General features: G+C 40.4%; 1 protein-coding gene across 2 annotated transcripts in view; it reads left to right on the top strand.

The window, feature by feature from the left end:
• The window catches only part of LOC109959834 (putative homeodomain transcription factor 2), a 53,215-nt gene that overhangs the window by 27,255 nt on the left and 10,666 nt on the right, over positions 1-15,294 (top strand). For both annotated transcript variants that reach the window (XM_020599534.1, XM_020599533.1), the window contains exons 4-12: positions 5,781-5,837; positions 7,438-7,507; positions 7,966-8,124; positions 9,231-9,396; positions 11,460-11,621; positions 12,761-12,989; positions 13,107-13,253; positions 13,347-13,503; positions 14,774-14,844. In XM_020599534.1, coding sequence (XP_020455190.1) covers positions 5,781-5,837; positions 7,438-7,507; positions 7,966-8,124; positions 9,231-9,396; positions 11,460-11,621; positions 12,761-12,989; positions 13,107-13,253; positions 13,347-13,503; positions 14,774-14,844 — 1,218 coding nt within the window. The remainder of the gene's footprint in view (positions 1-5,780; positions 5,838-7,437; positions 7,508-7,965; positions 8,125-9,230; positions 9,397-11,459; positions 11,622-12,760; positions 12,990-13,106; positions 13,254-13,346; positions 13,504-14,773; positions 14,845-15,294) is intronic.

Below are 15,294 nucleotides of genomic sequence, written 5' to 3'. Positions count from 1 at the left end.
TCTTCTTCCTGACCACCAGAGTCATCCTACACACCACCATCTGATGCTGTCTGGCTACACTTTCTCCTACCACCACTTTGCAGTCACTAATCTCTCTCAGATTGCCTCGTCTACATAGAATGTAGTCTACCTGCGTACTCCTACCTCCACTCTTATATGTAACTCTATGTTCCTCCCTCTTCTGGAAATAGGTGTTAACTACAGCCATTTCCATCCTCTTAGCAAAGTCCACCACCATCTGTCCTTCTAGGTTCCTTCCCTTAACACCAAACCTGCCCATCACCTCCTCATCACCTTTGTTCCCCTCACCAACGTGCCCGTTGAACTCACACCCTACTTGTGGAGCATAATCACTGACTACATTCAACATTACCCCTTCAATTTCCAACTTCAAACTGATCACCCTGTCTGACACTCTTTTCACCTCTAAAACATTCCTCACGAGCTCCTCCTTCAGGATCACTCCTACCCCATTTCTCTTCCTGTCCACACCATAATAAAACAGTTTGTATCCCCCTCCAATGCTATGCGCTTTGCTACCCTTCCACCTGGTCTCCTGCACACACAGTATATCTATCTTCCTTCTCTCCATCATGTCCACCAGCTCTCTACCTTTCCCTGTCATTATCCCAATATCATTTTAACTATTCAGCTTTATTTTGAAAATCTTGCTCCATTCAAATGAATGGGAAAATTCTGTTTCAGTATAATTTCAGCTATCAAAATGTTCAGCTTTTCAAGGACATTTGTGCTTCTGTTAACAGTTTTTCAAAACATCACACTTTTAAAATATTTAGCTTTATTCTGAAAAGTTTGCCCCTTTCAAATGAATGGGGAAATTCTACTTAAGCATACTTTCAGGTATTTTATGTATCAAAATGTTCAAGTCTCCCAGGACATTCATTCTTCGACTCAGAATTTTGTATACACTTCACACTTCTGAAATATTTAGCTTTATTTTGAAAATTACCCCCCATTCAAATTAATGGAAAAATTGTACTCCAGCATACTTTCAGGTAAATATGCTTTCAGGTGTCAAAATGTTCAGCATTTTATTAATAAGTTCCACATACCTTCAGCTAGAAAAGCCATTCAGGTATCAAAATGTTCAGCTCTTCAAGGCCATTCCTACTTTATTGCATTTCATCCTTCAGATTATTCAGCTGTTTTAGCAATTGATTTCAGACATTTTCAAGACGATCTGTCAGCTTATCAGCATCCACACGCATTTACGACAGGAAATGCATTTCTCTAGTTATTTTTGCACTCACTCATTAGGTCACAGAGTCTTTTTGGGTTGTTGTGGTCGCTCACACCGTTACGTCTCTATGTTGTTTTGTTATAGAAGGCAAATATTTATTTAATGATGCAGTTTTTGATTGAAATGTTTCATGTAAAAGGAAATGATGGATGATTGTTACTGTAATTAGAGATTAGTATGAACTAAAACCAACTGAAAATTGGTGAAAAGGATTTGTTAATAACTGACCACTCACAGGTTTGGTAATACTTTCCTGAGATATCTTTTTTACCATCATGTTTGATATCACCAAATGGAATATCTTTGGATTGTTGAATGTTGGTCAGACAAAATGGTTAACGGAATAAATAAAATTATTAGTCCAAAAAAGAGAGAGAGAGAAACTGATGTATAATGAAAATAATTACTTGAATTTGAATTCACCAGTGAGTTTCCAAGAGTTTCAGACCGAAACCTTTTGTTTATTCGTCCTTAACTCCGAATTGTTTTCATTTGCTGCACACAGTCTGACCACTCTTAGACAGATACATAAGTGATGACCACAAACAGGTGAGGGATTTTTGATCAAAGCCAGTCTCACAGTGGGAGAACTTGTGTTCCCAAACAAAAAGGAAGCAGGAAAACACATAGTTTACAGTGTGATGAAACAAAAGAGTTTTAGGAGCTTATTCAACATAATCTGTTGATTACTTGCATTCTTTTGTTTGTAAAATGCCAGAAAATTGTTTTAGTCATTGCATGTTTTAGTCTAACCAACAGCCCCAAACTCAAATATTTTCAGGTTTTGATGTTAGAAAACAGAAAAGCAATAGCACAGGGTCAGTTTTTTGCATTTTGGATTTTTTTTTTTGTTGATTAACTGATGAACTAACAAATAATTTAAGCACTAAAATATGCTATTTATTAAACCTACATTAATAGATTGTTTGCCACTGGGGGGCAGCAGAAACATGACACACATTGAAAAATGTTACCATGCTGCTGCTTATTTACAGTTGCAGCAAACAACTTAGCATTTATTTGGATTTGTGGTTCTGTTGACCTGATGCATGTACAGTAAATTCATTAATCACTTACTTTTAGCTTTGTGCTCTCTCTGCCAGCTCCTTGGGGAAATATCTGGGTCTGTGGCTGCAAATAGTGTCTTTGACTGGATGTTGTATGGTGCAGGGCGGGTTGTCTGGTTTTCAGAGCTTTCTGGTCAAAGAACAGCTGCATCTGTGGGTGGAAAAAACAACTAAATATATACAGTATGGGAGTCGGTGTAAGGTTAACTTGCATCTTTTCTATAGCAACTGAAGTAAATGAAGCCTCATTTGTATACAGTTTTTTGCAGGTGTCCCAACTTTTGTTGTTTACTTACAACAACAGATTCTCAAAGGCAGGTGTGAAGCATTATTTGGAAAAAACAATTAACAAATGAAGTCTGACCTTTTCAGGGTGTCATCCTAGACCATGACAATGAGCAAAATAACACCTCCAGGTTGTGTAGAAGAAAAGAACAAGGCCATAGGCTTCAAATGTTGGAATAACCAGACTTTCCAGATGAGGAGTGAAAGTAAAGCAAGCTACAAGTGCAACATATGTGTGGGGACATCTGCAACAGTGCTTTCTATCCAAATGGTATTTGATTTCAGTTGGAGAAAGAATGCTACAAATGTGTTCCACTGTTTATGATGCCAGAAACAACTGAAAAAGTCGAGGTGTTCTAAAACTTTTAAGCAACACTGTACATACTGTACAGTTGATCCATTGTTAATATAAAAATAGTGATTGGAGTAGCTTAAGTGTCTGTAATCAGGGCTGAGTCTGTAAACTGTGTGTACTGGAAAAAGAAACATGCTCCTCCTGTATCTCATACTTGGATCCCTTTTAGCTTGGTGCCACAGCTAGTCGATACTGACTGAAATGGTGAGAGTGAACAGTGATAAATGATGTCCAGCAGGTATGTGCGTTAATGTGTTAAACCTCAGGAACATCTGTCTGCTGCAGACGCACTTAAACCGCTCCGCCACCCGTATGTAAACCAGCATCTGTCCATTCACTGCTGCAGAGGCAGTTGTAGTATAACACTGTTGCTTTGCCAACATGATCCCTGTGTGTGTGTGTGTGTGTGTGTGTGTGTGTGTGTGTGTGTGTGTGTGTGTGTGTGTGTGTGTGTGTCTCGCTTGCTCTCTTTCTGGATCATCCCTCCATCCGTCGTCATGGTGACCTCAGCACTGGCGCTGTGGCACACTTGGCCTCATCATCTTCCCTTCTGGTTGACTCACGGCACTTGATTTGCTTGTCAAATCCCTGATATCTGCCCCCCAACCTCCTCCCTTTTCCTTCAGTGTAATCAGTCACCACGAATATTTACTTTAACCCCTGACAGCTACTAAGGAGATCTTTAATTTTTAGTTTTTATCATTTGCAGACAGGATAAGGATATTAAATTGAGAGGCAAGTAAACAGAGGAAGTGTTTTGTTATCCAAGAACTAATTGATTTTGACAGGAGGAGATGAGGTAAACAGATCATTTAAGAACTTTTACAGTGCTGTTACCTCATTAATCCATGATATGTGTGTGTGTGTGTGTGTGTGTGTGTGTGTGTGATTGAGTGAGGGAGTGTCTTTCCATCCCCATCTTCCTCCTTATCTACACCCTCTCCATCCATTATCTCTGTGCGCCACAGTCTGGTCTGGTTTGCCCTCTGACTGTCCTCCAACATGTCAACATCCTCTCCAGGCTGTGTGTGTACATCTTTGTATATTTGCATGGACTTTTTATTTTGATACCATTGTTGTGAGGATGTTTTGGCTGATCCACACACCTTCTAAAGGTTGTTTTAGGGTGTTTTTTTTTTTTTTTTGACAGGGTAATGTGAAAAATGAAAAACCACAAAGTCAGAGGGCTCTAGACTAAACACATTAGTACACTGAATCAGTTTGTGCAAAGCATGTTTTGAGTAGTTGTCAGAAAGCTTGGGATGCTTTGTTTGGCTGAGATTAACTTGGATTTGCCCTTGAAAAAAGTCATTGTCTGTCTTGTAGTGTACCATGACCCAACCATTTATATGCCTTACAATAAAGGTTAAAAGCAGAGCAGGGCAATCCATCACTGGATCAGGTTTGCACATGATGTGTGATGAGCACAAAATGGCGCACTCCTGACCCACCACTCATGCTGGTATGTAGCGATTGACACTGAGCACAAACACACCGGACATTTTCCTCTGAGATGATCAGTTTTTCTTAAACTATCCACCAGTCTGGGTTTATTATATACAGATACAGTGTGTTGTAGATAATCACAGACATTTAGAAACAAAAACACGGAGTCTGAGATAAACCATAAATAGGATTAAGAGAGGAAGAGGAGAAAAAGGAGATCTAGAAATCTTTTAACCTACATTGTAGACTGTTAGTGCTAGGAACTGAGAATAGAGACTCTTTCCTCTCTTACTGTTTATCTTGAATGAATATGTATTAAAGATGCAGAGTTTCCACTAGTGAGCTCGCAGGGTGACCCAGACTTGATGCCTAGCTGCTCCACCTCTGTCCACCTCAGTGTCTCAGCTGCTGTCTGCTCCTTGTGTCGCACGCACTCATTTTCACTCGTATATGCAAGTGAAATGTTTGCACCATAGAGCCCTGCCAACATCCTCTTTTCTCCTCCACTTCATTGTTAGTTGTTATGCAGAATAAACAGGAGAAATAAGAAACTGGCAACCGTGACAGGATGAAATCAACACAGTGTGACCTTGGAGTGTGTTTGTTTTGTGTTCGCAGATCAAATGCCTGGACACGGGGCAAATACATCTTTTCTCACAGTAGCTAACATCTTCTGTTTTTCTTCTTGCAACATCTCTGTTGTGCTCTGCTGCATATTGTGTGTTTATTTAATACAGATCTCCTGTTACATAGATTAACCTTCCCACTGGCCTTGTGCCCACATTTACACAAACCTGTCTCTTCCAGACACACACTCTGCAGGTTTATCGATCCCACTGTAGCACACTGCATGCATTTTCGCACAGTAACGGAGCCCCTCCCCTGTGAGTGTGATATTGATAAATACGGACTTCAGGACAAGTTCATATGGTCAGACAGGACAGAGATGGAAGGAAAAGGAAAACGGACCGTTTGAGATTAAGTAATGGAGTAGTAATGGATAGAGATGGTGAAAGAAGACGTACTATAGATACAGTGTACTGTGTTATATTGAGGTTTTATCTACTTGCATTAGCATCCTCATGCCCACACAGCCATGCTGTGCAGCCAAACATTGTTTTAATGCACTTATTTTGCATTTTAGTGGAAATCTCAAAGTGTTGAGAGACACCAGATGTGACCATAATAATAATAATATGTATATAGCCATATGAAAGTTATTTTATGGGAACTTGAGCTTTGTTGTGTGCTCAGTGTGTTATTCTTCCTCTTGTAAACACCATCAACACAGGGTGTATAGTTGTACTTACTGGAGCTCCTCTGTCCATATTTCATCATTAATCCTTGATGTTTTGTATTTTTCCAGATTGGCGCCTATGACCAACAGATATGGGAGAAGTCAGTGGAACAGCGAGAAATAAAGGTATGTGAAGTTTACTATTTGTTTGCCCCACACCTCCATGTTTCTGTTGTTACACTTTGCTTTCTTTCTGTGGTGTTACTCAAGTCTCTTTCTTTGACTTTTACTCCTCCACCTTTCTCTTTCTTTTTCCTTTTTTGTTGTCTCTCACCATGCGTTCTTTTCCAGCATTTTCCTGTTTTAACTCTTTCCTCTCTACTCTCCTGGCTCGGTGTCTGTCCCCTGCCCATCTCTCCTCTCTGTCTCCATCCCTTCTTTTCCTCCTCATCCTTTCTACAGTTTATTTCTCTGGTGAGTATTCAGCGTGCAGGACGTCCCCTCCCGGTGTCTCACAGTGCACGTCTGCTCACTCACGCTGTAGACGACTAGACTGTGACTGGTTGTTTTGATCCCTTAGTTGAGTTGTGGTGTGTTTATTAACCCCACTCTGCATTCACACTGTAGCTGTGCTGCTTTGTGATTGAGAAAACTTCTTCTTGCTGCCAAAATTAAACTGCAGTTGGGAATTCCTCCCTGTCAAGTGAGTGAACCAGGAAGCTCTGCTGTTTCTGTGGCACGAGCCATGTGATCAGGGTGGCACCAGGCAGTGTGAAATGTTAGTCTTTCTGTGATTGGCCAGTCCTGTGTGTTCCTCTGGGAGGAGACATTACAAATTTAGGAAGTTCAGCACATTCTTAGTCTCTGCCAGTTGACATGAGTTCACACATGTCCTTCCTCTCATTCAGCTGGAAATCAAAAGCCTTTGTTTTTTGTCAGCTGTGAGTTTCTTTGTGATGTAGAAAATCACTTGCTGTCACTGCATTATTATTAATGTGTGTGGGGGGGGGCTAATATTTCACACTGTGTAGTGATAACAGTTCGAATCAAAAAGTAGTAAGTGGTAGGAAGTGGAGAGAGGGGCTGCTGTGGCAGCAGGAAAAACAAGCGTCTCTGTGCATCACTTTGAAGTTTGGGCGTTGGTTGCACCTGTGTGACTGCATGCCGTGCAGTGAACTCATCATAGTCCCTTCCTTCTCAGATTTTATGAGATTGTCTTACATCTAAGGTTCCTAAAGTGTAGTTTGAGGTCATGATGAGGTTTCTTGTTTTTAGGACAGGATTATGTTTCGCTTTATAGTGAATTATTTAAGTTAATCATGGTGACAAAATAGATTAAAATGGTATATTTTGCATTGGCTTAGTGTCCGAGCTCTACGTTTGCCTCCCTCTTTCTATGTACTGTGCCTCTTGTCCTGTAAACAGAGAAGTGAGAGAGACCTAACAGTCCATCTGGTAATTGGTCTCCCAGAGTATACAGCTGTAGCAGATGTACAGAGTTTATCTTGTCATGTTATAGATAGAGAAATATGTTCCCCAGACTTGGCTGTATATGCAGAAAGATATGGTAGGTGTTACTAAATGCATATACCGTTAAATAGACTACAGCCAGTAGCCGTTGGAGTCTGAATGCACGGTGTGGCTCCTCAAACACTGAATGTGTGTGGGTTTATGAAGGCATCAAATGCACGTGTTCCTGTAGACCTGTGAAAATTCAAGGAAATTGCTCATTTCTTTTGTGGCCTGGTATCAGCCATTGACTCTGTTTCTCTGTCTCCTCCCGCAGGGCTTGAGGAACAAGCCGAAGAAGACAGGACATGTCAAACCAGACCTCATAGATGTGGACTTGGTTAGAGGTGAGAAAAAGCTGAAGTCATCAGACACACACATTGTCTGCTCAGTAGCGACATAAAACACACATGAACCTAGGATGCCAGCATTGCTGTGACAACCTCCTGCCACTGTAAAGTCTCACCTTTTCTGTCTTCATCTCTCTGCATCGCGCTTATGTTCACCACACTCTGGATTATCAAATCTGTCAAAGTTATCCTCATTGTTTAATTGCACAGGAAGACAGTTGAGAAATAAATGCAAAAAGAAGGCAGATAAAGAAGATCTGCAGAGATAAAAACACAGAAGGGAGAAAGAGGAGTCCCAGGAGGAAGAAAGAGAAGATATACAAGGCTCTCATGTGACTCCAGAATGTATCATGAGAAGTTTCTTTTTTTTTTTTTTTTTTTGCTAACTGCAGAGTCATTAGCCTTAATTACTTCTCATTAAACTAAGTGTGTGTATTCATTCACTTTCTCCCCAGGATCAGCATTTGCCAAGGCCAAACCAGAGAGTCCGTGGACATCACTGACCAGGAAGGGCATCGTCAGAGTTGTCTTCTTCCCCTTCTTTTATCGATGGTGGATCCAGGTCACCTCCAGAGCCATCTTCCTCCTACTGTTGGTTCTCTATCTGCTGCAAGGTAGGTGTTTGAGACGTGTCACAGGGCTGCCAAAGGACGTTGCCTGCCTTGGAATCCATTTGGCTTCTGTCGTTGTTTCATTTTATATCCAATTTTCCTAGTTTTAATAGTGTTAATGAGGTTCAACAATCTTAAGACGTGTTACATCATCAGTTTAACATTCAGGCATTCATTTAGTGTCTAGAATTGAATGTTTAAAGTGGATGTTTAAAGTTCCTCAGCAGCTGTTACTGTGCATCTAATCTTGTGTTTCTTAAAATACACACTCATAGTCCACTATGTCTTGTGAGCATGGAGCGCTCCCAGGCTACACCCACAAGGCCGCACACACTCGTTGCACCAACACTTCAAAGACTGAACAGTGTTTTCCACCCCGTTCATCGTGTTGGCCCTTTCAGCACTGAAAAAAACAGGCTGTTATTTTTCATCTTTCTTTTCAACCTTCTGCCCTTCCTGTTCACTTCCTTCACACAACACAAAAACACTCACACACAACTTCTCTGTGATTTAATACTGCAGTGGAGTTAACCTAGTTATAAACAAGTAATTTTTGACCATTAGAGGGAAGGCATACAAAACAAACATCTGAGTTATTGTAACCATTTTAGTTTGTTGTGACTAACATGATAACAATACAACCATCCCATAAGATGCATGTTTCAGGTAGCCAGATTTTTTTTATTTTATTTTTTTCCTCACGGGCACCGTCTTAATCCAAGCTGGATTTTCTTCAGGTCAAACCAGTGGTGACTGTGGCCTCACAAAGACTGGGCTAGGGTTGAAATGTTGAACACAGTTGTGGTTTGGAGTCCTTGCGTTCCACTCGCTCATTGCTGTTTCATGCTGGGGAAGTAATGTACAGTTGGCTTGTGTCAGTGTAAGCGCAGGCTGATGAGAGCAGTGAGACTAAATCATGAAGTAACTGTCCAAACTATAAAACCAGAACCATGAGATACAGAGACATAAAGGCTGTGCAGAGCTGCAGAGTGTGGTGAGAGTTACCTCAGTGCAGGTTTAAGCAGCAACCATTATGATGTTGATCAGTTTCTTTGTTTATGATGTTGTAATGAATGCCATTTTTCAGTTCTTCTCTCTCTTTCTCACAGTGGCAGCAGCGGTCCTGTATATGACCATCCCTCAGCCTCATGGGATACCAGCCACCGACGTGTTCGGAGCCATCTGGCTCATGTTACTGCTGGGCACCGTCCATTGCCAGATCGTCTCCACCAGAACACCAAAACCTGCCTCCAGCAGTGGGGGAAAGAGACGCAGGTAAGGAGGGGGGAAGAGACAGTGGAAACTGTTGAGGCAAAGTAGTGCTGAACAAGTAAAGGAATGGCAGAAGAGTTGGGGTTAGGGAAGCATAACGGAGGATTAGATGGAAACAGGTGACACAAGCAGGAAAGTCACACTGCACCCAGAAAGTCTGCCTGGAAAAATGGGGGACGGGAAAAGATGAAGACCTATAACAAGCATGAGATAGAAATTGTGAACCAAATGAATTTCATTTGTTGCTGGGTCGTTGCTATTTGCTTTTGCCAAATTCTCTATCAGCTTCTTCTACAAAACATCTAACTCAGTCTTAGCACTGGCACGTTTGTCATGGAGAGATGTTTTCTGCTGTACACAGACTTTATTATAATTTTAATTAAATTTTTCTAAATGTTATTTGCTTTGTAATTGTCATTTAAGATCAGTTTTTTATAACCCAACACTTGAAACAAGTATTTGTATTGTAATACCCCAGTTCTTTTATTGGACAGATCAGAGTAAGGAAGGAGTCCATCTTTCTTGATTTTAGTGCTGGTTTATTTAAAAAGATATATAAATAAAGATTACAGAACACAGTCCGGGTGGCTCCCTCCTTCAGACAAGCTGCTGGAGAAGAGAAGCTCTCTGGAACACAGAGCCTAATACATTTATATGATTTCTTGAGCTAACCCCCTTACGCAAACAGATATAGAATCATCACGAGTGGAGACAGTCCGACATTTCCTTCTCTTATCTTATGCTCCACATGCGTCAAGCATTACTCAGAACAAATGAAGAACTCCATGTGTGTGTACAGTATGTTGTTACATGGTTTGTAACTAAAACAATCATTCAGACATAAATCTAACACCAGATTAATAAAGGAAAACAACTGATGTCAAGATACACTTTTCAGATTTAACCTTGAAGCAAAGCACAAAAGAGCAGACTTTGAATCTTACTAACTACATTAAAGTCATCCGCAAACATCATTAAAGTCTATAATTATCTGACTGAATTATTAATTTCTAACAGTATTATACCTCGATTAGATAAATTACCACTAAATGCGCAGAGATTTGAGCTTTTGCATCCCTAAAATCGACTTTGTTACAAATTTAAAAAGTTGTTTGACTGTTAATTGTAAAATCTTAGTGAAATCTCTCCCTGATAAATGTTTGAAGAGAAGTGGGATCACTGTGTGTGAAAGCAGAGTAGTTTGCTTTAGTTGGTGTGTTTTGTAGTGTTGGGTTTTGCGGTTTATTTTCTCTTTGTTTGAAGCTTGTGAGTGTGTGGCTGTTGTTTCCCCGTTCAAAGTGATATAAACAATTTTCAGACTCTTGGGAAGAAAATTGGACCATGCCACAGTTTTGGAAAGGCTTTTGGGAGGTTATGAATTCCACGGTGTTTGCTTTTCACTGAATCAACCTTTCTTTCCCTTTTAAGGATGGAGGGAAAATCATGAAAAGGCAACTATTTAATACAAATTTAATTCTCTTCTCTCTCTTCAGCTCATGCAACTCTTGTCATTTCATGTGATGACCACAGAGAGAGGTCCATCACAGGACACTCATCGTACATTGCTAACCCATTTGTCTCTTTCACTTTAAATAATAATTGGTCACCTACTTACATGCCTTCAGGTCACAGACCTTGTGACATTAGCATCCAGATCTTAACATCATTGCATTTAGATGTACTGATTAAATAACTGGTGATAGTTCAGAGAAATCCATCCTTGAGCACCCTGATTCATCCTTTCTTTAGTTCTGACCTACACCTCTGCTCTGTGTCCTTTATATTAATAACCAAATAACCAGGTCTATAAGAAGCAATTCTACAAAATGTTACTTTCATGGTAATATCCTGCACAAGAAGACACTGAGCTAAAATGCCTCACTTTGATTCATGCACTTTACTCCTTTCTTCATATTAAATGTTTTGTAAGTCAATAATATAAATTCAAGATGATTATATGTGAAAACATCTTTGTTATCTGCGGCCAGGTCCTTGGTGGACACAGTGCTGGAGTTTCAAGTTGCGCTCTAAGTGTCTCTCCACCCTCTATTCTTTCCAAACTGAAGGAAGTTGAGGAAGGCATATCAGATGGAGGTGCATAGGGAAGGCGACGGTTCTAGCACTACCGATAACACACAGGACGGGGTGCCACACTCCCACTCCGCCAGCACCACATACAGCCTGGGCGCTTTCTTCCAAGATTTCTGGCATGATATCTGTAAAACTGGGTGTGTATTTTGGCTTCTCATCTTGCTTAAAAAGTGTACAGAGACAGGGCTGGGTTTCAGGTCAAGTGGATTAGCTTTGGTCAATTCTAAATTTGACTTTTCTCCAAAAATTAAATGGTCTAGTATGATTAATACACAAGGTACCTGTGTAAACAGTAAACACTTTGCATGATAAACCTAAATGTTGAACTGATAAATCAAGATTATTTCAAAGTCACAAACTGAATCCTGGCCATGTCTCAAACCTAATCTGGGCTTCTGTAGCTGCAACGTTACCTCCTTTCCTATCACACACTAAACATTTAGCCTCCTGGAAGAGGATGGAGAAAATATTTTGTCCATTAGTAAATTTGTAACTGCTACACCTTTTATGAGAGGAGGAGAAGGATTTTTGCAGCTAAATGACTTGCTGATCAAGCTACTTTCAAAAGGAGCATGAGGCATGGTTCTTTACTGGAAAAAATTCAGTGTTGAAAAATCATTTTACCCTAGTAAAAGTGTATAATCTGGATTTTGTTTTAACTCTCTGCCTCTGCCCATGCTTCTGCTTGGAGCAGCTTTCAGCAGACTGCAACAGCGTGGAACATTTCTGGCCATCAGTAACTCTCTGATGTGATGACTTTGTCCATTGATTATTTGTCACGTGCACTTCGGACACTCTCATCTGTCAATAAATATTTCTCAGTGATCCATTTATTAATTCACTAGTTCATTAATTAATTTACCCACTGGTTAGCCTTTTTAAACTTTTAAAATTCTTGTGAGGAAGATGTTTTGCTAACTTTTCATGAATAAAATCAGACTGCAGCCTAAATTCCAGTTTAAAGTTTTTCTCACCTACGGTTCTCCAGTAGCTTATATCTCGTGCAGCATTTTTCGAGAGATGTTGTTCAGATCTAATATGGATGTGTTTATTAAGGGTAAATGACTTTGAGCAGCCTGGTTGGGATGGGGTATAAGAGACATTGATTTTTTTTTTTTTTTTTTTTTAATGAATGTTACAAAGTGTTGTGTTTAACACATCCTGTTAGTGTGACTTATCTCACTGCATGCTGACTTCTGAGAGCTCACTTCCCTGCTGCCTCTTTTTCGATTGGTTTCTCCTGCTCTCCCCTCCTTTCCTTTACTTCCTCCTAAAGATCAAAGAAGTCCAAGCTTTCCATTGACAAGTCTACAGAGACTGATAATGGATATGTGTCATTGGATGGCCGGGTAACAAATCGCAGCAGTGAGGAGGGGCTTCAGCTCCACGAGCAGCGTCGTGATTCACTGAACCGAGCTGATGAGGTCTGCTGGAGCTCGCAGGTCCCGCCCACACATGGTCACACATCCCGCAGCACAGGACTGATGCTGGCCAGTGGCAGTAAGGTGAGCCACAAATGTTTATTATTGGTTTATCTCTGGTTCACAGTTTAAGCATTTATTTAAAATCAAATAAGTTGCGCACTCCAGGATTGGCCAAAATGTCTGCTTTGTATCCTCTAGGAGCCAGCGTCAGATGAGGCATCCAGTGAGGAGGACCCTGAAGCATCCTATAGCACCCTCCGCAGGGGAGTTGAAAGAATGAACAGTGACTGTACATTGCGAAACCGCAAGAACACACAGCACTACAAGAAACACTATGTTGTGGAGGTAAACGCACAAGGCGACATGTCAACTTTTGAGAGCTGTTTATTTATAACAGAAAAGAATATGTGCAACAACCCTCTGCCCATCTTCTGTCAGGATGTCCCCAAGTCTGGCACCAGCTGCAGCTCCAGGTGTTCCAGTCTGAGGACACAGGACTCAGAGAGCACTCGCCACGAGTCAGAGACAGAGGACCTGATGTGGGAAGACTTCCTGCACTGTGCCGAGTGCAGATCGTCCTGTACCTCAGAGACAGGTCAGAAGAAAATAGCACAGAACCAAATGTAATCAGCAAAAAATGATTTAAGAGGGTTTTGTTTAAATGCCTTTTGTGACCCTGACGTACCTGCCGAACCTGCCGAACTCATTGTGAAGTGGCGTCCCTGGTCACATAACTGGTTTATTTATGCTGATGATGTGCAGATTTACCGTTAATGCAGAGTGATGTCAATGCACTAGCCCCCTTGCACAGGTGTTTGCATGATATTAAACAGTGGCTTGCACAGAACTTCCTTCATTTGAATGAGGGGAGGACTGAATACCCTGCTTTTAGCCCAGACTCTACTCACATTGTACCCAGCCTAGGAGCTTCAGCCCCTGTATTCACTCAAATTGCGGCCTCAAATTTCACAAGCAGATTAGCTCTCTGGTCAAAATAAGATAATAAGTTTCTCTCAACTGAGGCTCTATGCAAAGCCTTTTTATCTCAACTCGACCTAGAAAAAGCCATTCATGCTTTAATTAGCTTGCGACTTGACTACTGTTACACCCTCTACACTGGAATTGGTCAGTCTCTCCTTCATAGTTTCCAACTAGTACAGAACGCAGCTGCTCACCTACTGTCAAATCTTCCAAAGTATGCTCCAAAGTATCAACCCCTGTACTTCAGTCTCTTTACTGGCTTATGGTACAGTTTAGAATTGATTTTAAGGTTCTATTGTTCATGTTCAAGGCCATTAATTGTCTTGCTCCAACCTATTTGACTGATCTTTAAACTATTTATACACCAGTCAGAGTGTTGCGCTCCATTGAGCATTTGTCTCTGGTTGTCCCGCAGGCAAGGTACAAAAAGAGGGGTGATCATTATTTTGCCGTATATGCCTCCAAGCTCTGGAATACCCTGCCTCCTTAGCTTCAGTCTATAACTGAGTTAATGGTTTTTAAGTCTAAATTAAAAGCATACTTATTCAGACTGGCTTTCAGCATTTAATTTATAGCAGTGGAGCTATACAGGTGCCTACAGGTGCTTTCTGATTTTATATTCTGTAATATTATTCTGTTTGTACTTTGACACATTTTTATTGTACAGGAGTTTTATAGTTGCTTACAGACCTTGTTTTAAATTTGTGTAATTTTAACTTTTTATTATTAAGGTTATTTTAACTTTTTCTTAGTTTGTGTCTTAACATGTTCTGGTTTTATTTTTATATGTTATGTTGTGAAGCACTTTGAGCACCCTTGGGTGTTGTAAAGCGCTATATAAACAAATAAATTAAATTAAATTGAGTGATGCCTTTTCTTTACAGAGGGAGAAGGAGGAGGAACACCTGTATGCCCCACTGCTAAAAAGGAGTATAGAGACGACCCTTTCCATCAGGTCTGTGAACGCAGTAAGATTTGGATTGTGTGGGACAAGTTTGAATGAGTTGCAATTCTAAATATTTACTGGATTATATATAATGTGGGTTAAATTTGGATAACTTTTTTTTAAGCCTGGGTTATATATAACTTATTTCAGAGTAATTTAAAAGAACATAAGTCAAGTCAAGTCAAAGTGTTTATTGTCATATGCACAGTACTGAAACGCGTTTCCCTGTACAATGAAATTATGTTGCCGTCACACTGTCCACATGAATGCCACACAATTCAAATGAAATATAAAGTAACACAAAATCTAAGGCACTTTAAAGCAGCAAATGGAGATATAATAAAAATATATAAGAATATAATAAGAGAACGTATGCTACATGAGGAATCTAGCCACAGGGGTTGCAAGCCAGTGACTTTTGTGCCGGTCCCAAGCCCGGATAAATAGAGCGGGTTGCGA

Source organism: Monopterus albus, unplaced genomic scaffold, assembly GCF_001952655.1.
Source record: "Monopterus albus unplaced genomic scaffold, M_albus_1.0 scaffold41.1, whole genome shotgun sequence".
NCBI lineage: Eukaryota > Metazoa > Chordata > Actinopteri > Synbranchiformes > Synbranchidae > Monopterus > Monopterus albus.
Note: the sequence above shows the minus strand (reverse complement) of the source record. Positions and strands in the feature narration are given on the sequence as shown.